Source organism: Myotis daubentonii, chromosome 2 (assembly GCF_963259705.1).
Source record: "Myotis daubentonii chromosome 2, mMyoDau2.1, whole genome shotgun sequence".
Classification (NCBI taxonomy): Eukaryota; Metazoa; Chordata; class Mammalia; order Chiroptera; family Vespertilionidae; genus Myotis; species Myotis daubentonii.
The window spans coordinates 384,615-407,695 of record NC_081841.1 but is presented as its reverse complement, the minus strand read 5'-3'; the positions used below and the strand labels follow the sequence as shown (position 1 = coordinate 407,695).

Here is a 23,081-nt window from a genome sequence, read left to right as displayed (position 1 = left end):
CGGCAGCTGGCGGCCTGGGGACGGGGTCGCGAATGCAAATCTGCGATTAGCGGCCGCGCGCAGCAAATCGGCGGACACAACCCGGCCCCGCACCTCGGCTGGGCTGTTCCCCAAACCCGCGCCAGGGAGGGGCGCGAGCGGGGCGGGTCAGGGCTCAGCGCCCGGCGCCCGCCCCCGCCCCCCGCGTCCCGGAGGCCCGGCCGGCGCCCCTCCCAGCGGCCCGGGCAGAGCGCGCCCGGCTCCCGGCGCCACCGGACTCCCCCGGGAGCCACCCAGGGCCGCCGCGCCCGCCCCCTCCCCCGGCCGCGCACTCGGGCACCGCGCGATCCCCCCACCGCGACCCGACGCGCCAGCCTCCAGGCCACGTGGGCGCAGGGCCCGACCCCGCAGCGCCCACCCGGGTCGCACCGACCAGCCGCCCCGCCCTCACCGGCCGCGGCCTCCAGTCCGGGTCAGACCAGGCTCGGGCCTCCGCGCCTGGCCCACCCGCCCTTTGGCCCCGCAGCCGCCGCCAGGCCCAGACCCGAGGCCGGGCCGCGCGCCCTGACTCACCGGAGGCCAAGGTCTCCCGGCACCTGGAGCGGCGGGCGGGGCCCTGGCGACGGGCTGGGCCTTGCGTCAGCGCCACCGGAGCCTCCCCCGGGACCCTCCCAGGTGTAGGGTGTCACCCCCTCCCTCCCTCCCTCCGCCAGGGCTGGGGCGCCTCCCTCCGCCAGCCGGGACCCTGGGCCCCGGGATCCCACCCGGCGGGATTGTGGGGTCGGGGGGAGGGCTGGTCCGTCCTCTCCCGCGGTCTGGGCTCGGGATCCGGCGCGAAAAGTCACCGCAGGTGGCGGCGGTGGGAAGGTCCCAGCCGGAGACCCACAGCCAAGGGGAGCGAGCGCGGGGAAGCGCCGGCTCCCCCATCACCCCCCCCCCACCCCTACCCCCCCGCCCCAGCCTCGCTGATGTGCCTTCCCGGAGAGTCTCCCAGGCCTGCAGTCAGGGCACCAGGGTGTCTGGTCACCAGGATTACTGCATGGAGCTCCTGTCCTCAGGCAGAGCCAGGGGGCTCGTGCCCCCCAACACACACACACACACACACACACACACACACACACACACACACACCTGCAGCCTCTGTAGCTGTGGGTGGCCACCCAGACTGGGACCCCAAGCTCCAGGCAATGGGCCACCTCCCGCCTCCACCACTGCCTACCTGTGCGGCAAGGTGGCTTAGAAAAACCCCCCGGCCGCCAGCAGGGCTCCGTGGTGGAGGGTCCATCTATGAACCAGGAGGTCCTGGTTCGATTCCTGGTCAGGGCACAAGCCTGGGTTGCAGGCTCAGTCCCCAGTGTGGGGCGTGCAGGAGGCAGCCGGTCCATGATACTCTCTCATCATTGATGTTTCTCTCTCCCTTCCCTTCCTCCGACATCAATAAAAATATACATTAAAAAAAGAGAGTATGCGGAAAGGAAGGGGTGCACTTGGGCAGGTTTGGACATTCTCCTGAGATAACTCACCAGGGGTTGGCCGTTGTCAGAGGGCGAGGGACAGGAAGAGGGGTGAGAGGTTAGAAGGGGCCAGACTTGGAAGGGGCCTCCAGCCACGGATGGGGAAGAAGCCGTCCAGACAGCTGGCCAACCACAGAAGGGCTCCTGCCTGCCTAGCTGAGCGCTAATCCCCCATCCCAGCTGGGAGAGGCGGGGCCATCCTTGGATATTCCGGCTCAGTGACAAGCACAGACCACCGGTGCCTGCCTCCCTGCCCGCCACCCCCCCCCCACCTCTAAGTGCTCAATTTATCTTCCTGCAGGCTCACCCCCCACAGCTGGCTGGACCGCGTTGGCCAGGGCCGCCTGGGACTCTGGGGGGCTGCAGCGGGCCCAGGACCAGCCCCCCAGAGCCCCCTTTCTGGGCCATGTGCAGGATGGGGTGGGCGTGAGGGGCTGACGGGGGAGGGTGAAAGCAAGTGAGGAGCCAGCAAGGCCTATAATCTCCCCGTCAGCCTGTCAGCGCCTCAGCGGTCACCCCGGCCCCGCCTCCTCCGTCAGAGCCGAACCCCACAATTAGCCTGGGGCACCGTGCCAAACGGCCGTGCCAGCCCCCACGCACGCCCACGTGACCACACGCGTGCAGGTACACACGTCTGTGACGGCAATGGGGGCCCTGTCCCCCCAGAGTGTCCCCAGGACAGAGCCCAAGGAGGCACCCAGACCCAGGCACTCGGCATTCAGAGGCTGTGGGTGGGAGGGGTCTGTCCAGTCCCAGCGCTGGGTCAGCCCAGAAGGCCCGGAGGGGCCGAGAGGCCTGGAGCTGCCTGGAGGGAAGGTGCCTGGGGGGAGGGCCGTGTTCTGGAACGGCGGGGGCGTTGGGAAACCCCAGGGAACAGTGCCAGTCTCCGGTCCAGTGAGGCCGGGGACCTGGTGAGGTGCGCAGGGCTGGGGGCGCTGGACAGGTCTGGAGGCCGGGCTGGTAGTGCAGGGGGCAGCGACCACAGGACAAACCCTCGGCTTTGGGCAGGCAGAGCCCGGGATCCCAGTGAGCAAACGCCCAGCTCAGGGTGGGACAGCCCCCCCCCCCCGGGGTCACTGGGGAGGGGGTCAGGTTGCATGGGAGGAGGTCGGCTCCTGGCCTGCCTGCCCAGCTCCCCGGGGTCAGGCCCACCCCCTTCCCCAGTCGGTGGTCACTCGGTTGAGCAAGAGGCTGCCACACACAGGATGGACCAGAGGCCGCCTCCAGGAAGCACGGCCGAGCCTGGGGACAGCAGACCTCCCTGGCCTTCCCCTCCTCCTTCTCCTCCGGCCCTTCTGTCCCCCATCCTGACTCCTTTCCTGGGGCCTGAGGTACCAGAGGGTAACCCCCAAATCAGGCCACGTGCCAAGACCAGGCTGGGAAGCCAAGCCCCGCAGGTCCCCTGGCCAGTCTGGGGAGCCTCTGCCAGGCGGAGAGGGAGCAGGGGGCCGAGCTGGAGCCCCCCCACACACACCCCTGCCCTCACTCCCGCCGACTGGACTGAAAATGGCTTCTCCCCCTCGCTGGGCAGAGGAGGGGGGCCCCCAGCTGAGCCCCTTCCCCTTCCCTGCAAGGGGCACCTCGCCAGTGACCTGGGCCCTGGCGCTCCTGCAGAGCAGGCCCCCAATTCTGAAAACACCCCGGGGTGGGGGTCGGGGGCTGGAATCCACAAAGGCCCAGCACCCCACCTCTAACTGGTCCTCAAACCCACCTCTCCATCGCCCAGGTCACCCCATGCTGCCAAGCTGCCGTTCCCACACCCTCTGCACCACGCGTGCCACAGGCCCCCTTGTACCCCAAGACAGAGCCACCCTCCCTGGCCTCTGTCCAGCACCCCCTCCCCAGCACTCCAAGACCCAGGTGAGGACAGCACCAGCCCCGGTGGGCACCAAGCCAACTCTCTCCCCACGGCCACCCATGCCCGGAGCACTCCCGCTGGGGCCTCTAGAACAGCCCCAGCCTTAACAGCCAAGCGGGGTGCCTGGAGGGAAGCCAACAGCGCCCCCCGCACGACCCCCAGTCCCACCCACGGCCAGGCCCTGCACAGGTGGCGAGCGGCTCGGTGGCCCCACTGGGCCCGGGGCCGGAACCGCTTCCGACTGGGGAGCAGACGCCCTGCCCGGCCCTGTGTTGACTCAGGTGTCTCCTGCAAGGCCGACATCAAACCCCTTCCTCCTCCTCGCTCTTCCTGAGGAGGGGGCCCGGCTGGGGCCCAGAGACCCGGGCTCGCCACCCTGCCTCTCAGCCCGGCGCCCACACGGGAACTGGGTGGGGGGAGGGCACCCCAGGAATCTGATCTCCACACCCAGAAGTGCAATGCCCAGGGCAGGGCTGGTGGCGGAGCTGAGGTCAGAGCCCAGGCTGCACCCAAAAGGCCCCCTTCCCCTTCCTCTTCCCCTTCCCCCCTCCCAGGCCCTTGCCCCGGCCGGACCAGGACCCATGTGGCACCGAGATGGGAACTGCCAGAGTTCAGAAGTCACACAATCTCGGGGGACCAGGAGAGGCTGTGGGCACTGAGCTGGGCCTCCACCAGATCCCAACCCGGCGCCCCTGATCCCAGCCCCCCCCCCCCCATCCCAGCCCTGCCAACAGGATGCCGGGCACTGAGGTGGGCCGAGGCCACAAGTGGGGCAGGTGGGGGCGCACCTCGGTGTGGGAAGGGTGGCTGAGAAGGCAACACGGGGCGGGGAACAGAAACCCCAGCTCCAGGTTCAGCCCAGCCTGGTTCCTCCCATGAAGGTGGGGTTGCACCTGGGGCAGGGCCGCCTGGCAGGTGAAGAGCAGAGGGAGTGACTGCATAGTTCAGAGGGAGTTCCGGTAGCCCTGGGGGGCCCTGGGGCAGAACCACAGAGCCGGCAGAGGCGGCTGAGGTGTGGGTGTGGGAGGCCCCGAGGGCAGCTGCACCTGTAGGGGGAGCCTAGGACGGGGCTGGGCTCCCGCCGCATCCCCCCCAGGGCAGACAGAACCCCCAGGGCAGACAGAAGCAGAGCCGGCAGGGGAGGTGGTGCAGGGGATGTGAAACCAGGGAAGGGAAGAACGGGAGAGAAAAGGGAAGCAGGGGTGCCACGCCCCCTGAATCACCCACAGGTCCCACCTCCCCCGCCTGGGATTAGAGACCAAAGACAATTAGCTGGAGGCCCCACCCCAAACACAAACGGGAGAGGGACTCTGCCCAGCCCCTACCTGCCACAGTGACTCAACCGGCCCGGCCAGAACCTGCCTCAGCCTCGGCCTCACGGAGGGAGTCCAGGCTGAGGCTGGGGGGCCGCTTTCTGTGGGCCAGGCCTGGGGCGGCCCCCTCCCCTCACCGCCCCCAGAGTGCAAGGCAGCTCCTCCACACGGAAGACAAGCTCGTTCCCCACCCAGGAGACCAGGGGCTGTCGCTGCAGCAAGGACGCAGGCAGGCCCTGGCCGGGCGCTCAGTGGTTAGAGCCTCAGCCTGTGGACAGAGGGGTCGCGGGTCTGATTCGGTTGCAGGGTCCCTGGCCCCCGTTCAGGAGGCAACCGATCGATGTGTCTCATGTTGGTGTCTCTGTCTCCCCCTCCTCCTTCCCTTCTACTCTCTCTAGAAATCACGGGGGAAAATATCCTCAGGTGAGGATTAAACAAAAAAAAGAACTGAGGCGGGACTTCCTGCTCCCGGGAAGACGTCTTGGTGGCAGAGGGCGGCCTCTCCTCACCAGGCCACCCCCCGCCTGTCACACCCACCCACGGGGGTGGGGGTGGGGGGGGGACAGACACCCCGATGCCTCCAGACGGCTCAGGTCCCTGGGACTCCTCCTGGGGGCCGGGGCCAGTGCCATATGGGCCCTCCCCAGGCTGCCAGCCCACCCCGCGCCTTCCAATCCCATCTCTTCTGCTCCACTCGGCTGGGCTGGGGCCAGGCCCTGGCTCCCTGTGCTCTCCCAGCTGCTGGCTCTGCCTCTTCCATGAGGTCCCTGCAGGAGCTGCTGGCAGCTTGGCTCTGGGCACACACGGCAGGAGCCCATCCATGACCTCGGGCCCTCACCTTGGGGCCTTCACCAGTGGGACAGGCTGACGGGCACCACATCCCAGCAGGGACATCCACGGGGGGCCAGAGCTGGGCCCCGCGGGGGGCTTGGGAGGAGGCTGTGTGTCCGATGCTCCTCGGGGGTCAGTGAGGGGGCAGGTGGGCGGCCTCAGCGGGAGCCCCGCCCTCAGCAGCCTCAGTCACACCCACACTGGCGCCCTGGCATCTCTGGGAAGCACAGGGTGTGTGCGAGCAACCCGCCCGAGGCGTGTGCCTGAGCCCAGCTCAAGGCCGTGCGTGCGTGGTCCCAGGGCCTCTGGGGACGAAGGGTCCTGGGGCTCGGGGCTCCTCCTGCCCCATGGCCTCCCCAAGGCGGGCTCCGCGAGCTGCTGGGGCCGCCCCTGGGCGTTCTCCAACCCGAGGCTGACGCATCCCCTCCCACCCCGCCCCCCCCATGACCGGTCGGAGCAGCCTCGGAGCTGAGCTGCCTGGGGGAGGGGGAGCTGCCCAGACTAGCCGGTCTCTTCCTCCCGGGGCTCTCAACCCACAGCCCCGGAAGTGGATCCCTCTTCCAGGCTGCGGCCTCCCCCTTGGGTGGCTGGACACGGCTGGATAATCCAAAATAATTCCGTCTTGGCAGGCGGCCGGCGGGGGAGGGGGACTGGAATTCCAAACCCTGTTTTCCTCGGCAACTTCCCTCCCCTCCTGGGTGAGGAGCCCCCGCCAGCCCTCAGGCTTCCTGCCACCCTGGGCTCAGGCTGGGCCCCAGGAGGTGCGGCGGGAGGGGGCGGGGGGCGCAGGGCCCACCTGCTGGTGCTCAATCTTCCCTGGGGATTCCTGAGAGCTGTCACACCACAAACACACCCACCAGGCGGCTGGGCGCTGACACCACCCTCTGGGGACCCTGGGGCAGAAGAGGCCCCTCCGCCCTCCGCCCTCCCTCAGGCCCTGCCATGGCTCTGCCCTCCAGGCTAGGGGGGCATCTGGGTATGGGGTGGGCTGTGAACCCCCGCTCCGGGCGTCCTCGCTCTTGCTCTCCCACTCTCCTCCCCCTGGGATGGGGGGCGGGGGGACACGCAGAGGCTGAAGTTAGACATGAACGGGGAGCTCCCTAGAGAGCCCCTCTGGCCCTGGAACATTCCACCAGCTTGAGGCCCAGCCGCACCCCCAGTCCTGACCCCCACCCCCAGCCACGGTGGGCGCAGACAGACCCTTCATTCCTTTCCCCAGTTACTGGGAGGAGGAGCCCCCAGACATGGCCGGGAGCTCTGGGCTCTTGAGCTCAGGGACCCCCCCCCCCCCGATTCGCCAGCAGCCGCGCTCAGAGGGGCGGGGAGGCCTAGCCCAGGGGCTCCCACAGGAGGCGGCGTCGGAGGTGCGGGGCCGGAGGGTGGGTGCAGGCCCCGAGCTCTGAGCCCACCCACCCCTGCCCGGGTCTGAGGCTTCCTGGGCCCCGGGGTGTTCACCCAGCGCCGCACCAACAACCCACAAGGGGAACTGTCCGCGCGGGCCCCGGGGCTCCAGACGCCGGGCTGGGCCGCCTGTCCCAAGTCAGAACCTGCACCCGGCCCGGCCCGGCCCGGCCCGAGTCCTCCTCACGGGGCCCAGGGGCTGTGGGGCCGAGGCCTGCGCAGGTCCGGCCCCTGGGAAAGCCGGGCTTGCACCTGAACCAAGCGGGGCGACTGGGCCCGGGAGCCCGGGCACAGCGGGCCGACCTCCGCCCGGGCACGGGTCTCCGCGGGGCCGCGGTGGGAGGGGGCTCGGACCCGGGCCGAAGCGAGGGGCTCCAGAGCCGCGGGCGGCAGGAGGGGGCGCTGCGCCCCGCCGGGACCGTCGGCTGAGCGAGACCCGGCCCCGGGCGCCGCAGCCTCGACCGCCGCCGGGAGACCGGGGTTCGGGCGGCCCGCCCCAGCCCGATGGGCACCGGCCGGCGGCCCAGGCCCGGCCACCCTCCGCGGGGCGGCCACTGCCCGGGGCCCTCGCGCCCGGAGCGCTCCAGGCCGGGGCGCAGCAGCTCACGGCGAAGCCCCCCGCCCCGCGCGGCCGCCCCGCGGGCCCTGCACCCCATTTCGTACCTGCTCGTCCGCCGACAAGAATCGATGGCGCCCGGGCCGCGTTCGGCGCTGCGCTCCGGCCCGCGCGGCTGCCATGGAGACGGGCCTTTGTGTGGCCGAGGAGGGGCCGGAGCGCGGGAGCAGCGGCCCCGCCCCCGACGGGGAGGAGGGAGAGGCGGGGGGAGAGAGGGAAGGCAGGGGAGGGGAGGGAGGGGCGGGCCGGCTGCCCCTGCGCCCCCGCGCCCCTGCGTCCCCCGCGCCCCCCGCCCCCAGTGTGCGTCACGGCGCCGGGCAGGTTCGGCCCGGTTCTGGTCCAGGTTCGGGTCAGCAGCGAGCGCCCTGGGTCACAGGGGAGCCCAGGCCTCGCGATGGGGGAGGGCGCCGAGCCGAGCGAGGCCCCAGGTGCCCCCGCGGTTCTCCCCGAGTCCCCACTCGGTCGGGGAACAGGCGCCAGACCTGCCTTTCCCGGGTGGAGGCTGCTGGGCCCGAACCCGCTCCTGGGGACCTCAGCACCCCACTTCCTGGGGGAAAGGCGCCTGGGAGTCTCCTCGCAAACGCATCTGTGGCCCCAGCTCCCCTCCCCAACCCCACCCTGGGCCCTGGGGACTCGCACCGGCCCCGGCCGGCCCTTCAGGGCGGAGGTGCGCGCGCCTCCCCTGGCCGGGTTCTGTGCGCAGCGCCGCGCCGCGCCGCGCCGCCCCGGCTGGAGAAGACGGGGCAGGACAGGCCCGGGATGGTTAGCACCGCTCCCCAAACCCTCACCGCACCCTCACACTGGGAGGCCCTCTCCCCGCTGTGGGGACCTGCCCTGCACTGGCCTTGTCCCCTCCTGCAGACCTCCCCCCTCGGGCACCTCCTCTGGGTGCTCCCCACCTTGGACCTGCCCCCCAGAGGATAGGAGGGTGTTGCTCACTGCTTTCAGCATCTCGCTGCCCTCCCACCCCTTCAGCCCCAACCACATCCACACCATGCCCACCCCGCCCCCACTGCAGGGAACCCCAAAAGTACCCGCATCTGACAGATGTCAACTTTTTACTAAAAAAAGGAAGTTAAAACACAAGCAGTGTGGTCACAGCATATTTTAATACCAAAAGTGTGGGAAGGCCACTATGCCAGACTAAGGGAGTCTTTAAATAGAGCCAGGAAGCTCGGGCCACTCCTTCCTGCCGGGAGCAGACACTGCATCTCCGCCCGCCTGGCCCTGCACAGGCCTCCCAGCCCCAGCACAGTGGTCACCGCAGCACCTCCTGGGACACTGGGCTCCTGCCCATCTAGGCCTTTCTGCTCTCAGGCTCTGCTGCAGGACGGGGGGGGGGGGGGGGGGGGGCGGTGTTCTGCTTCCTTTGACCCATCTACCCCTTCCTCCCCGCTCTGCATCCCCCACTGGGTTACAGTGAGCTGCACAGGCCTGGCACGTGGGCCTCAGGGGCCTCCAGCTCATTCTGCTAAAACGCAGTTACTGCCTCAGTTTTCAGACTGAAGACAGTGAGACTGTCCTAGGGTTAGGTCCGGGCCAGAAGCTGACACAGACGCTCAGACCAGCACGTGGCCATCTGCCTGGGAGGGCATGCATCCTCCAGGGGCAGGACTGAGCGGGGCTTCAGGAGGGACAGGAACCCCACCAGCCTGCAGCCGCTCACTGCCAGGACCGCCTCAAGGAGACACTGAGCCCCGCGCAGCCTGGCCCAGCCCCTCGGGTGAGGGGTCTGACGGGGGAGCCTTACTGCAGGCCCACCGCTCTGGCCCTTCCCCCAGCTGACCCTGCTCTCACCCTGTGCTGAGTGGGGGCAGCCCTGGGCCTGGCTGGGGCGTGCACCCCCTCTGGGAGCTGGGCCCCAGGCGGCTGTGGCTGTGGAGGCTTGGGCTGGAGCGGGGCAGGTAAGCCACTCAGGCTGCACATAGGGTAGATGGACCTGGGTAACCCCAGTGCCTGTAGCCACGTGTGTGTGTGGGGGGGACAGGGCCTGGGACAATGCCTGGAGGGTGGGAGCCCATGGCTGGGTCCCACACTGCCCCCTAGTGGCCTCTCAAGAAACCAGCAATCAGGAGGCCAAGCTCCTCATCCCTCCCCAAGCCAAGGACCTGGGTGAGGGGTCCCTGGTACCAGGCAAGTGGGTGGGTGGGCCCTGTGAGGAGGGGCTGCCCGTCAGCTGCCTGTTCCTGTCCTGGATGGGCAGCCGGTGGGGCTGAAGGACACATCAAATGCAACGCATTGGGCCTTCCAGGACTCGGCAGACGGGTGCCTGGCGGGGGGCAGGGCCCCAGGCCCCAAGCAGCAAGGGCTCACAGCCAGCCAGCCCGCCCGCCCCCCCCCCCCCAGCTGGCAGCCCTGCAGCGGGCAGGTGGGACCCAGGGGGAGGGGAGGCTCCAGCCAACACATGACCGTCAACAGGCAGGGCTGAGGCTAAGGCTCCAAAGCCCACTTTACTGCTGGGACAGAGGTGCTGGGCGGGGGCCAGGACCAGGAACGGCAGGGAGCCTGGTCGGCACTCGTGCTTGGCTGGGCCACCCTCCCTGGAGAGAGGGAAGCTCAGCCAGACCCAGGCCCCCGGGCACGAAGGCACAGACCACCCCCTCTGGCCTGTCCTAGGGCGGGCACACGACGGCCTGCAGGTCCTTGGGCAGGGAGCCGATGGCCGTCTCGACGTACTGCCAGGCCTGCTGCAGCGTCTCCACCGCCACAGGGAGCTGGTGGCCCTGTGCCCGCACCTGCAGGGGCGGCACTGGTCAGGGGAGAGCGGCCCCGTGTCCCGATGGCCCGGGCCGGGCAGGCTGCTCACCAGCTTCTCCCGCAGTTTCAGGACCAGGTCCACGACCTCCACCTCGGACTTGCCCTTCATCCAGGTCTCGATGTTCTGCCATGAAAAGGTGGGGCCACCCATCACCACAGCCCTCCCCAGCCCCAGCCCCCCAGCCCCCCCGGCCCCCGCTTACCGCCTCACAAATGGCCTCCAGGTGCAGGGCCTCCAGTTGATGGGCCATCTCCTTGCGCCGCTGCCGGTACCAGCCGTCAAAGTGGGGGGACTTGAAGAACCGCCTGTGAGTGAGGCAGCGGCCGTGGGGTTGACCCGTCACGGGCTGGGGACGGGCACCCTGTCCCCACCAGCAGCAGGAGCCCAGGTCCCGCACTGGCGTCCACCCACCTGTAGAGACCCAGCCAGTCACCCTTGAGGATGCAGGTGAGCTGGGGCCCCGCCTGCTCCAGGCTGCACAGGAAGTCCTCCTGGTGGAAGGGGCGGACCTGGGGAGGGGTCTGAGACAGGGGCCAGGTGAGCCCTGGTGCCGGGAGGGAGCAGCCTCCCAGGCCCGGCACCTGGCTGGCCAGGACCCCCCTCGGGACACAGCCTGATCCCCCCATCCTGCTGGGAAGACCCCAGAGGGGCGGCCTGGGGCCCTCTGTGTGGCCCCATTGCTCCGTCCTGTAAGGGACAGTGGTAGGTGTGGGGACGGCCTAGAGCCTGGGGACCCCAGCACCATGACCTCCTCCCTCCCCCAGAATCAGGACAGGAGCCCCCTCCCAGCCTCGCCCAGAACCTGAACCCCACCTTCCAGGGCGTGATGCTCTTCCGCAGGGGCATGAGGCTGGCCATGTAGTGCTCCTGTCGGGGGGAGTGGCCTGGGCCTCAGCCTGGGGTCTCGGGGTCCCCGCCCCGCCTGCCCGCCCCGGGCCTCCGCCTGGGGTCTCGGGGCCCCCCCCTGCCTGCCCACCCCGGGCCTGAGCCTGGGGTCTCGGGGTCCCCGCCCCGGGCCTCACCAGGGGGATGATGAAGCTCTGCGTGAGCTCCAGGAGGTGCCGCCTCAGCAGCGCGGTCAGCACCCCCGCGGGCCGCTTCTTCTGCAGGCCCCGGAGCAGCCGGCGGAGCAGGGCCTTGTCCCGCCGCAGGTGCGCCGTGTAGGCGGTGTAGAGGCCTGGCGGAGGCAGGGCTGGTCCTGTCCTGGGGGCTCCCTCCCACACCCCACAGCGGCCCCCTTCAGGGATGCCTGCACACCTGTCCCTGCCTCCACCCCCCCCCCCCCCCCAGGACGCAGAGCCCACGCCTGGGTCCTGGAAGGGCTCGTCCGAGGGGCACACACCTGGTTTGGTGTCGAGGGTCTTCAGCCTCGAGGGCTTTTTCAGCTTGACCTGCTTCGGGAGGCCGCCTGGAAACAGAAAACGCTGATGGCCCCTCGGGGCCCAGGCCCAGAGCCCAGACCCCGGGCGCAGCCAGGCCGCCTCACCTGACATCCTGGGCTCCCCGACACGGAGGATGTGGGGCCAGTGCTGGAGAGTTTTGATGAAGAAAGGGTTGGTGACCCCCAGGACCACATTAGGTCTAGAGAGAGAGGGAGGAGGGAGGAAGCAGCGGCAGCCGGGCGGGGCAGGGGGCGGGGGAGGGGGGGCGGGGCGGGGCGGGGGGGGGGACAGAGAGGCCAGCACTTACGGGGCCTGCGTGCGTGTAGTGAACTCCTTGAACTCGCTGTCGTGGACGGTGAAGTAGGGGCGATAGTCACAGCAGAACTTGAGGGGCTGCAGGCAGCTTTGGGGGGAGGGGGGTGGGGGCACAGCAGGCCCGTGAGCACCGCTGGGCAGGCCGTGCCCCGACTCAATGCCCTCCCACCGCACCTGGCTACCTGGTCAAGGCCAGCACCATCTCGGAGGACACGGCGGGCGAGGGCGCCAGCACCACCAGGGGCTCCCCGAGAAGCATGAGCTCCCACAGCGTCTGCACGTGGCTCAGCACAGGCTGCAAGCACCTGGGGGGTGGGGGGCAGCCTCAGGCAGCGACCGGCGCCCAGGAGCCCTCCCTCCCTCCCTCCCTCCGGGTGCCTGGCCTCTGGAACTTTCCTGCCCCGGCCCATGTGGCCTCGGTGCAGACCCAGCACTGAGTCCTCCTCTGTACAGCTCTCCCTCACAGACCGGCCGAGGGTCCGTTCCTGGGGCAGCGGCCCCGTGGCCCCGCCTGCCCCCGCCGGGCTGTGGGCTCCCTCGCGGTCTGTGAGCAGCGAGCAGCGGCCTAAGGGCTCACCGGCACAGGTCCAGCTCGTGGATGCTGGCGAGCACCAGCGGGGCCGGCAGCAGGTTCTGACGGGAGGGGTGGGTGGCATCAGGTGGAGGGCGAGCGGCCACCATTAAGCCCCAAAGAGCACCCCTCACCCCGGAGAGCCCTGGGGATTGTAGCCCCTGCCCACACACCTCCCACCCATACCCCCCACAGCACGGGGGGGGGGGGGCGGGGTGCGCACCCAGCCCCGCACCCAGACACAGGCCCCTGGCTTTGCCTGGCATCTGGCCATCCCACAGGGCTCCCACAGCGGGGTGGGGAGGTCCAGGCAGGTAGTGGGTGGATGCAGGTGCAGTGCCACTCGCCCAGGGGGGGCCCCACCTCTTGGCCACACTGCTTCAGAGGACTGGATTCAGGCTTGTCTACCCTGGACGGGACGTGTACCTGGGGGTAGAGGCAGCAGCTGCCAGCCAGGAGTGGCACCCCCATGCCCTGGGCACCTTTCCGCCCGGCCGGCCACCCTCACCTGCAGGACGACGCCCATGACTGGCAGGTTCAGGGTCTGCCCAGGCACCGGGGCCGGCCACTGGTCAATCTCACTGCACACTGTAGTCCAGGGGGTCAGGGTCAGGAGCCTGCCCTGTGGAAGTGGCCTGCCAAGGCCACTGAGTCCCACAGCTGGACGATGAGACTCTCTGGCTGTCCTAATGGCCACTCACCTGCTTCCAGGCAGGGCGCCAGCTTGTCAAAGTACTCGGGGGCGATCAGGCTCAGCAGCGCCTGGAACAGCCGGGTGAAGGGCAGGCGGGACACCAGCACCAGAGACTGCGGGCCCACGGCCGGAAGAGGTCACCCAGCCAGGCCGGGAGAGGTCACCCAGCCACGCAGGCGTCTGCAGGGCCCTGGGCCTGGCTCATCCCGAGTCACCCAGGGCCGTGCGCTCCACCAGCTCACAGGACAGCTGTCCCGCGATGGCCCAACTCGGACCCCAGGGCTATTAGCTGGGAAACCACAGCCTTCCCCAGACAGGAAGGGAAACCCCGACGACACATGGGTGGGCTGGACCCGGGCCTTCAGAGGAAATGCATGCGGCCAAGGTTTCCCTGGGGGTCTGAGCTCAAGGCTGAAGTTCAAGTCCTATCCTGGAGTGAGAAGCAGGGGGTCTGGGGCCCAGGTGCTGTGCTGGGTGAGGGAGGGGCTGCAGCAAGGGTGGGGTGGGGGGCACCCTCACCCCCTGCCTGCTGCCCCGGTGCCCCTGCCCTCAGTGCCCGTCTCAGTGGTGCCCCTCAGGGGGCCACGGGCTCACCTTCTGGAAGTAGCCCCTCTTCACGGAGCTGTCCTTCACCTGCCGGAAGTACACGTAGCCGAAGTAGTGTGCGGACTCCCTCTGGAAGGAGCAGTCAGCGGGTGGCGCCACTCCCCACGCGGCTCCTGCCCGCCCAGCCCCAGACCACTCTGCCAGGGCTGCTCCACGCTGCCCCTGGTCCTGGGGGCAGGCCCGCGCATCCTCCACTCAGAAGGGGGCGGCACCTCCAGGGGACCATCTGTGCAGACTCGGGGAGCAGCCAGGCCGCTGCTCACCAGCCACCCCCGGCCGCTCGCATGTGCACAGGGAGAGCCCCGTGGAGGCCGGGCTGGCCAGCGCCCTCCTGCCCCACAGGCCCCGGCACTGGGAGGGGCTCCCGGGCCGGCCCGAGCCTGGCCTGTGGGCAGCGGGGGCCGGAGAGGCAGCCGCTCACCTGCAGTGACAGGGGGGCCTCCCGGTCGTAGTGCCTGTCGTCGGTGGGCCGAGGGCTCCTCCGCCCTCCACACTGACGAATGCGGAAGCTGAACTGCGTGTCCCCGAGGCAGCCTGGGAAGGGGGCAGCCCCCCTCCAGGTCAGGCTGGAGACCCACCACACGTGGGCGGGGACAGCAGGGGCGGGGAGGCCCTGGGAGTGTGACCGCTGAAGGCCCCGGAGAGGGAGCCCGCTGCTGAGTCTGGTTCTCCCAGAGGAAGCCCCTGCGTCCTCACTCCTGGCCTGAGCTTCAGCGTAAAGTCAAACCCAGACGCATGGGCAGCAGCCCGTCAGAGCACCAGCGGCAGGCAGTCCGGGGAGGCAGTGTGGTGGGCAGGCTGAGCCCAGCACCGGGAGGGGGGAGCAGCAGAGCCAGCCCCTGGTGGCGTGGAGACCAGACCCCGCGGGTCCCTCTTCCCGCACAAATAAGGGGAACCTGTTGCCTCTGCTGCATGGTGGACTCGGGGTGTCTCCTCAGAGCGCTCTGGGCTGTGCTGGGCCCGGCCTGGGCTCCAGGGGCTCCCGGATGGCCTCCCCTCCCACCCTCTTCCTCTCCCCCCAGCCCAGAGCCGGGAGGGCTGTCGGAGTCGCCTACCTGAGTGGGAGTCAGGGAAGGACAGGTAGCAGATGCTGCTTTTCTGAAACACATGAAACCCGGTGAGGGCTGGCTCGCTCCTGGGCGCCGTCGGCTCCCCAGCGGGCGGGACCCACCTCCTTGTCCGTGAGCCGGAAGTCACTGGGGTACACCAGCTGCGGGCACAGAGCGCTCGGTGAGGCTGGCGGGCTGCTGGGCTGCGGTGTGCTCCTCTCCGCCCTCCGCACCAGGCCCCTAAGGCCTCTCCTCACCTCGGCCTGCCTCACCCGGCCCTCGGAGCCACTTGCCCAAACTGCTTGGGTCTCCCTGACTCCACCATCGGCCTCTGTCCCCACAGCGGCAGGTGCTTCAGACCCTGCCGTGGCCTCCTCTCCTGCCTAGAGTGGCTGCAGGGCCCTCCCGTTCCTGGGCCCCATCCCACCAGCCAGAAGGCCTTGAGCTGTGCCAGTCCCCTGGGAGGCTCTCGGATCGGGCCCCAGGCCCCGCACCTTCTCTTTACACAGACGTCACCTGACACAGTGGCTTCGCTGTCCCTCCACTAGCTCCCACTAGTCAGGGGTCCCGGAGCTTCTGACCTGTGCCCCGCCCTGCTGTGAGCTCCAGGAGTGTGCCCTGGGCTCTGCAGTGTCCAGTGAGTGTGACCAGCTAGACAAGTCACACACCCCTTGGGAGTGGATGGTCAGTGAAAACCCGGACACGAAGTGACCGGCTCTGAGTGACCTGGGAGACAGGCGGCGGGGCGAGGGGGGTGGGGCCGCAGGGAGCACTAACCACGGGACTCCTGGCAAGGTCTCTACACAGACCTGACGACTCCGAGGGGCCCTGGGCCCCCAGCACCCACTCCTGAGCTGAGCAGCCTCATCAGCTGCTCAGAAGCCCAAGCTCACAGAGCTGTACGGCCACGTGCTTAGAATTCACTTTCTAAATGGTCACATTCTAGAAATTAGACAGGAAAATGCCGTAAGGAAACAAAATAATCTCAACTTTTCTTGTGATTTAATTTTTTTTTATTGATTTTAGAGCAGTAAGAAGGGAGAGAGAGAAAAAAACCCCAGCAATTTGTTGCTCCACTTATGTATGCATTCATGGGTTGATTCTTGCATGTGCCCTGACCAGGATGGAACCTGTAACCTTGGTGTATCCAGACGACCAAATAAGCTACCCGGCCAGGGCCTGCTCTTGTATTTTATTATTATTTTAATCCTGACCTGAGGAGCTGCTTTTACTAATTTTAGAGAGAGAGAGAAAGGGAGAGGGAGAGGGAGAGAGAGATAAAGAAACATTGATGTGAGCCTAGCTGGCGTGGCTCAGTGGTTGAGTATCGACCTATTAACCAGGAGGTCAGGGTTCCTTTCCTGGTCAGGGCACATACCCAGGTGGCAGGCTCGATCCCTAGCGTGGGGTGTGCAGGAGGCAGCTGATCAATGATTCTCTCTCATCATTGATGTTTCAATCTCTCTCTCCCTCTCCCTTCCTCTCTGAAATCAATAAAAAATATATTAAAATACATATCCTATATCATAAAACCCTAATATGCAAATTGACCAAACGACCAGTAGCTATGATGCGCACTAACCATCAGGGGCAGACACTCAATGCAGGAGCTGCCCCCTGGTGGTCAGTGCGCTCCCACAGGGGGAGCATTGCTCAGCCAGAAGCCGGCTCAAGGCTGGCAAGTGAGCGCAGTGGCAGTGGCAGGAGCCTCTCCTGCCTCTGAGGCAACACTAAGGACCCCTTGGGGGATGTCCAACTATCGGAGGGGAGCGGGCCTAAGCTGGCAGTCAGACATCCCCCAAGGAGTCCCAGGCTGCGAGAGGGTGCAGCCTCTAACGTGTGTGTGTGTGTACTGTGTATACATACACACACACACACTGAATGTCCAGATTATTATGACCACCTGACATTTGTAGGCAAATTAGCTATAATTTCGCGCTGAAGTTGCTAGAGGCCCAGACCATTATAAATAGGGAAGCAGGTTGTTTACGACAGTAGAAGTGACTTTTTTCTGAAGATATGGGTAAACAATGCAATTTAACAGCCTTTGAACGTGGGATATACTTGAACGTGAGTGGCCAGATTATTATGACCACCTGACATTTGTAGGCACATTAGCCGTACTCTGCGTCGTATGGGATATGGAAGCCGAAGGCCTGTTCGAACACCTTTGCTGTCTGCAGTTACCAAGATAAAAACGTCTCCAATTCACACAAGAACACAAGGATTGGACAGTCGAGCATTGGAAAAAAGTCATGTGGTCCGATGAATCACGTTTCCAGTTGCATCATGCAGATTGCAGAGTGAGGATTTGGTGAAAACAGCATGAAAGCATGCACCCCACATGCATGAGTACAACCCTTCAAGCTGGTGGGGGCAGTGTTGTGGTTTGGGGCATGTTTTCCTGGCATGATTTGGGCCCTTTAATTCGCGTGGAACAACATCTGAATAGCACAACATACCTAAGTATCATTGCTGATCAAGTTCATCCTATCATGTTGATGGCGTATCCAATGGAGATGGCTCCTTCCAACAAGACAGTGTGCCATGCCACGGTGCTCGTATTGTGCAGGAGTGGTTTCAAGAACATGAGGGAGACTTTACCTTGCTTAGGTGGCCCCCACAATCACCAGATCTCAATCCAATTGAGCATTTGTGGGACGAAGTTAAAAGAGCCATCAGGCAGCTGGTTCCACAACCATCAAATCTCACAGAACTGGACAGTGCTATTCATCAGGCATGGTGTCAGTTTCCTCGCATCACCTTTCAACATCTCGTGGAGTCAATGCCAAGAAGAATCGCCACAGTATTGAAGGCAAAAGGTGGCCCAACGAAGTACTGATGCGGTGGTCATAATAATCTGGCCACTCATCATAATATATATCCCACGTTCAAAGGCTGTTAAATCGCATTGTTTACCCATATCTTCAGAAAAAAAGCACTTCTACTGTCGTGGTAAACAACCTGCTTCCCTATTTATAATGGTCTGGCCCTCTAGCAACTTCAGCGCGAAATTATAGCTAATTTGCCTACAGACGTGAGGTGGTCATAATAATCTGGACACTCAGTGTATACATATTTTTTTAAAAAGGAAAGAAACATTTATTGGTTGCCTCCCACATGATGGAACCTGTAAGCGGTGTATCTGGGCGACACTCTAACCAACTGAGCTACTCAGCCAGGACTTCTCTTGTGATTTTATGGGGAACAGTTTGGGCAACAGTAAGAGTGTGGGCTCTGTGATGTGGGCGCATCACCTCACCTCTCTATGCTTGGGCCCCTCCAAGAGCTGGGCTGACACAACAATGCACGCCTGGTGGGGATGGCTTGGTGCATGGGGTTTGCACAGAGCTGGGCACCATGCCAGGGCCCGAGTCCACACTGAGAGTCAGCCCTTTCTGTCTCAAAGACCTGGGTTTCCCATGGCCTTGCGGGGCTCAGCAAGGCCTCAAATAAAAACATCCCTCATCCCCATAGGCTTTCCAGGATGGGTGTGCAGCCAGCCTCCTCTGGGCCAGCTGCAGTCCCAGGTGCCCTGCCCTTCCCCTCCCAGGAAGTCCCCGAGGGTGTGGTGAGGTCTACTCCAGCCTCCCCTGCACCGGCCAGCTTCCTGGCCTGCAAGATGGCCTTCAGGGCGCGGGGACCATCCTGACAGCCCTTGGGAAGGCCTCTGCTACATTTTCACCTACACCCAGAGGAAGAGAAGCTGCTGGGAGTGGGGGTGGGGGGGGGGAGCACTGCAGGCAGTGGGAACACCCCAGGCCCCAGCGGGGTGCAGCAGGCTGGAATAGGACCCACAGGGTCTGGGTCTGATTCTAAGTGAATGAAGAGGTGCAGCCGGATTTAAGCAGAGTAGCCACAGAGGAGGGGGTCACAGCAGCGGGGGGAATGATCTGAGATCCTTGTTGCCAGTGGAAGTGTCAGCCTCCGCCGCCCATGGGGTGTGTGTGGGGGTGGGGGTTGGAAGAGGCCAGGGTGACCCCTGGGATTCAGGCTGGAGCAAGGGAGGGGAGACGGTGCCGCGGCCACTATGGGGAAGGGGGAAACGAGGTTGGTTTTTCTTGAGGAAAGTCAAGGGCATCGCTTGGGTTACCCACAGTGCTGGGCCCCTGTCTCCTCCATCCCAGGGGGAAGTCGCCTCTCCTTCCTCTGATGGGGCGCGCCTCTTCCAGGAAGTGACAGCACAGAGTTTCGGAGAGGGACAGGCCGGCGGGGTGTCTGACCGACTGCACCCCACGCGCAGAGGGCTCGCGGCCGCGCGACCGCCGCCCCCTCCGCCCCCTCCGCCCCCCGCTCACCTCCAGCGCCTGTCCCAGCTCCAGGTCGAAGGTGACCACGCACACGCACTCCAGCCAGGCCGAGAAGCGCGCCCAGGGCGTCGCTGGAGCCCGCGCCCCCGAGGACTGCGTGCCAAGGCGGTCGCGAGGCCGGCGGGGCCAGGCGCCCGACGGCGCGTCCATCGCGGAGATGGCAGCAGCCTGCAGCGCGTTGCCAGGGAAACGGCCTGGAGGCGTTGCCGGGTAACTGCCTGGAGGCGGTGGCCGCGGCGCCGGTCGGAAGCGCTCCGCGGAGCAGTCGAGCGGCGGTCGTGGGCCAGAGAGGCCTTTCCGAAGTCTCGCCGCCCCTTGGCGGCCGGAGGAGCGCAATGCAGCGGAAAGGCGCCGAGCCCACCAGCGAGACGGGCCCGCGCGGGCTAGAGCGGCCCGGAACGCTGAGGCGGGACTTCCGGCGGGTTTGTGTGGGACCCGGGAAGTGGGTCAGACGCGCGTTGGGGCCTCGGCAGGATGCCCCCTTTCCACCAGTCGCGCAGTCCGGCGATGAGGATCTGTGCTGCGTCTGCTCCCTGGGGCCCTGCAGAGCTGCCCCGTCCCGGGTTCGCGCCTGCCCGGGCTGTCTTTTTCCCCCCACGGCCAGTCCTCGGGGCGTGCGACGGCGCCCACGGCCTGCTCTGGCCTCCTGGTCCGCGCCCTCGAGTGTTTCTGGACCTCGTCGGGCTGCTGGGCTCGCAGTCCCAGGCGCAATGGCTGAAACCAGCCAGGATGCGTTGCGAGGCCACCAGTGTCACAGCCGAGCGAAGAACAGAGTTTGGAGCTGAGACAGTAACTACTTAACTGACAGGTCATATATTTTAGTTTTTAGGTGTTTATTTGATTAAAATACTAGTGGCCCGGTGCATGAATTCGTATACATTGAAAGGGAATTAATTGGAAGAAATATTTTAATGTCCCAACTCGCCTTTTCTCTCTAATGGAAGTGTCAACCAAATTCATGACCCACGATGACAAATGAAAGACATGCCGAGGGATTGGCGCCAGCGAGAGCTTTATATGTAAGGTGCATGCGCGAGTCAACTTAGCCTTTTCTAGATATAGAATAAACTTGCTTCATTAGGCCTGCTTTCTGATTTAGCTAAACTTTTCCAGCCCAGTGAAGCACCCCAACTTCCCTTCCAGGTAATTGTCAGCAACACAGCAGTAGATACCAACACGAAGCAGATGATTATTGTATATCACACAGGGAGAACAAAAGGTGAAATATTTAACTGTACCCGTGTTTGACTATATTCTGCACAGTGAGAAAACCTGAAGTCATTTTCAAGGTCCACCATTTCTTACTTCTTTTCAGTCGGTCAAGTTTCTAAGCTTTCTAAATCTCCGTTTTCTGGCTAATGGAAAGAAAATAGGATTCCACTGAGTCTCCTATCTGCCTACTCCAGGACTTCTGTGAGGATCAAATGAGATGAGGCACATGAAAACACTTCACAGACATTTGGTTAAAGTGTGAAATGTTTCCACCTAGCTATAGAGCAAGTCATGTTCCTGGGCTGAAGAAATTTCAAGGAGTCTGGTCACTAGGGAGAGGAACCAGGGTGTTACTACATCATTACCCAGATGGTCAGACACTTAGCATATTAGCCTTTTATATATATATAGAGAGAGAGACTAGAGGCCCGGTGCACAAAATTTGTGCACGGGGGGGGGCGGGTGTCCCTCAGCCCAGCCTGTGCCCTTGGGGGATGTCCAACTGCAGTCAGACATCCTCACAATCTGGGACGCTGCGTGCACCAGTGACCACACTTTTCACACAGGTGAAAGGCATCTTGCTGCTGTATGGGCAGCTACATTTTTTTGCCCTGATTATAAAAAGTAGTACATAATATCCTTCTGAGGCAGTAGCACCATTTCCCCATCTTATGGGTGGAAAAACTGAAGCAGAGAGAAGTTAGGTAATTGGCTTTGCCACACAGTTATAAGTGTCAGGATCAGGGCTGACCACAACATGTGCAAGCTAGAGTCCATGCATGTCATCGCTACATCATGCTGTTTTTTCAATGTTAGAGCAGCCTTGCCAGGTTTTAGTTTTTAAATCTAAGAGACTGTTCCCAATATATAGTGTAGAGTCCCTAGGCCTGGTCGGCGATCAGGGCCGATCTGTGGGGCGACCGGCGGACGGGGTGATTGGGGGGCCCCCACTGGCACCCACCTTGGCTGGGGGTCTGACATCGCCCGCTGGCCAGCACTGCCCCCAACCCCGCTGCTGCTGGTCGCCTTACCCTCGGGGGCAGCTCCTGTGTTGAGCATCTGCCCCCTGGTGGTCAGTGCGCATCATAGCGACCAGTCATTCTGCAGGTTGTTCTGCTGTTCAGTCAGTTTGCACATTAGGGTTTTGTTATATAGGATATTTTTATTGATTTCAGAGAGGAAGGGAGAGGAAGAGAGAGAAACATCAGTGACAAGAGAGAATCATTGATCGGCTGCCTCCTGCATACCCCACACTTGGGACTAAGCCCACAACCTGGGCATGTGCCCTGACCAGGAATTGAACTGTGACCTCTTAGTTCCTAGGTCAAAGCTCAACCACTGAACAATGCCTGCTGGGCTGGTGTGTTGTTTTTTTTAAGGGAACCTCCCCTGCCCCATTCCATGGTCAGCTGGGCTAGGCTGCAGGGACAGCCCGTCTTGGTGGCTGGTAGGAGAGTTGGGGGTCGCTGTTTCTCTAGCTCAGGGCCTCCATGGTCACCTGCAGTGGGAAAGAGTGGTGAGGCCTCTAGCTGTGAATTGTCTTGGCCTACAGGTGACGTCTCCATCACTTCTACTTACAGGCGGTGGGCCCACACTAGTGATGTGGTCCCAACCTCACTGCAAGGAACCCTAAGAAATGAAAAAAAAAAAGAAATGAAGAATATGGGAACCACAAAAGTATTACCCTTTATAATGACCACCTGTCATTGAACTTGTGATGGGACCCTTATTTCATAAATCACCAGGGTAGGGAAACTGCTACCAACTACAAAGTGATGAGCATTCAAATGTGTTCAAAGATTCTATATGAAATGTTCAAACATGCAGAGAAGATCAATGAATGGTACAGTGACCACAAACCTCCTGCCTAGAATCACATCAATAATTAATATTTTGGTCCGGCCGGTGTGGCTCAGTGGTTGAGCATCGACCTATGAGCCAGGCTGTCACAGTTTGGTTCTGGGTCGGGCATATGCCCAGGTTTCGGGCTTGATCCCCAGTGTGGGGCATGTAGGAGGCAGTGGGTCCATGATTCTCTCTCATCAGTGATGTTTCTCTTTCTCTCTCCCTCTCCCTCTTTGAAATCAATAAAAATATATTTTTTTAAAAAAAGGAAGAAACAGCTCTCCTAACACCTTGACGTTAGCCACCAGTCATTGCAGGTCTCTGACTTCTAGAAGTGTAAGAAAAGGGTGGTGAGCGTGGGGGGGTGGGGGGACTGGGGGGGAGCACGGGAGGGGACTGGAAGAGGTTTATGGCGGGAAAAGGTGGACCTATGTAATACTTTCAACAATAAAGATTTTTTTTTAAATACATTTTATTGATTTTTTACAGAGAGGAAGGGAGAGGGATAGAGAGTTAGAAACATCGATGAGAGAGAAACATCGATCAGCTGCCTCCTGCACACTCCCTACTGGGGATGTGCCCGCAACCAAGGTACATGCCCTTGACCGGAATCGAACCTGGGACCCTTTGGTCTGCAGGCCGACGCTCTATCCACTGAGCCAAACCAGCCAGGGCAATAAATATTTTTTTTAAAAAAAAAGTGTAAAAGAATAAAAAAAAGAAGTGTAAGAAAGTAAATGTTTTAAGCTACTAAGTTTGTGGTGATTTGTTACAGTAACAGTAGGAACCAAATACATACAATGTGTCTTTTCTGTCTGGTTTCTTGC

General features: G+C 63.9%; 2 protein-coding genes across 7 annotated transcripts in view; both read right to left on the bottom strand.

Moving 5' to 3' along the window:
- PLXNB2 (plexin B2) overlaps nucleotides 1–7,670 on the bottom strand; it is a 30,549-nt gene extending 22,879 nt beyond the window's left edge. Inside the window, exon 1 of one of the 3 annotated variants that reach the window (XM_059681317.1) lies at nucleotides 7,560–7,670. The gene's annotated coding sequence lies outside the window, so the exon portion shown is untranslated. The remainder of the gene's footprint in view (nucleotides 1–7,559) is intronic. The other 2 variants (XM_059681315.1, XM_059681316.1) reach the window with 2 other exon arrangements.
- A 942-nt stretch (nucleotides 7,671–8,612) lies between these two features.
- DENND6B (DENN domain containing 6B) lies at nucleotides 8,613–19,468 on the bottom strand. 4 transcript variants are annotated; one of them, XM_059681306.1, is made up of 19 exons: nucleotides 19,186–19,464; nucleotides 15,010–15,048; nucleotides 14,894–14,936; nucleotides 14,260–14,372; nucleotides 13,827–13,907; nucleotides 13,240–13,300; nucleotides 13,047–13,126; nucleotides 12,902–12,964; nucleotides 12,545–12,600; nucleotides 12,150–12,272; nucleotides 11,960–12,055; nucleotides 11,757–11,851; nucleotides 11,613–11,678; nucleotides 11,293–11,447; nucleotides 11,084–11,137; nucleotides 10,682–10,791; nucleotides 10,473–10,575; nucleotides 10,319–10,393; nucleotides 8,613–10,247 (listed from the first exon to the last, which is right to left on the bottom strand). In XM_059681306.1, the coding sequence occupies exons 1-19, from the start codon at nucleotides 19,345–19,347 to the stop codon at nucleotides 10,125–10,127; spliced, it is 1,698 nt and encodes a 565-aa protein (XP_059537289.1). In that variant the 5' UTR covers nucleotides 19,348–19,464; the 3' UTR covers nucleotides 8,613–10,124. The 4 variants fall into 4 exon arrangements, with proteins under 4 accessions (XP_059537289.1, XP_059537288.1, XP_059537287.1 ...); XM_059681305.1 differs by having other exon boundaries at nucleotides 13,240–13,345; nucleotides 19,186–19,463; XM_059681304.1 differs by having other exon boundaries at nucleotides 11,613–11,851; nucleotides 13,240–13,345; nucleotides 19,186–19,465.
- Between the last annotated feature and the right edge of the window lie 3,613 nt (nucleotides 19,469–23,081).

Excerpts from the sequence above, each read along its gene's own strand:
- DENND6B (XM_059681304.1), bottom strand. The coding sequence starts at position 19,347 with ATGGACGCGCCGTCGGGCGCCTGGCCCCGCCGGCCTCGCGACCGCCTT. Across the intron at positions 13,346-13,826 it reads AGAGGGGCTACTTCCAGAAG|TCTCTGGTGCTGGTGTCCCG; the intron begins GTGAGCCCGTGG and ends GTGGGCCCGCAG. Across the intron at positions 11,138-11,292 it reads AGAGCTTCATCATCCCCCTG|GAGCACTACATGGCCAGCCT; the intron begins GTGAGGCCCGGG and ends TCCCCCCGACAG.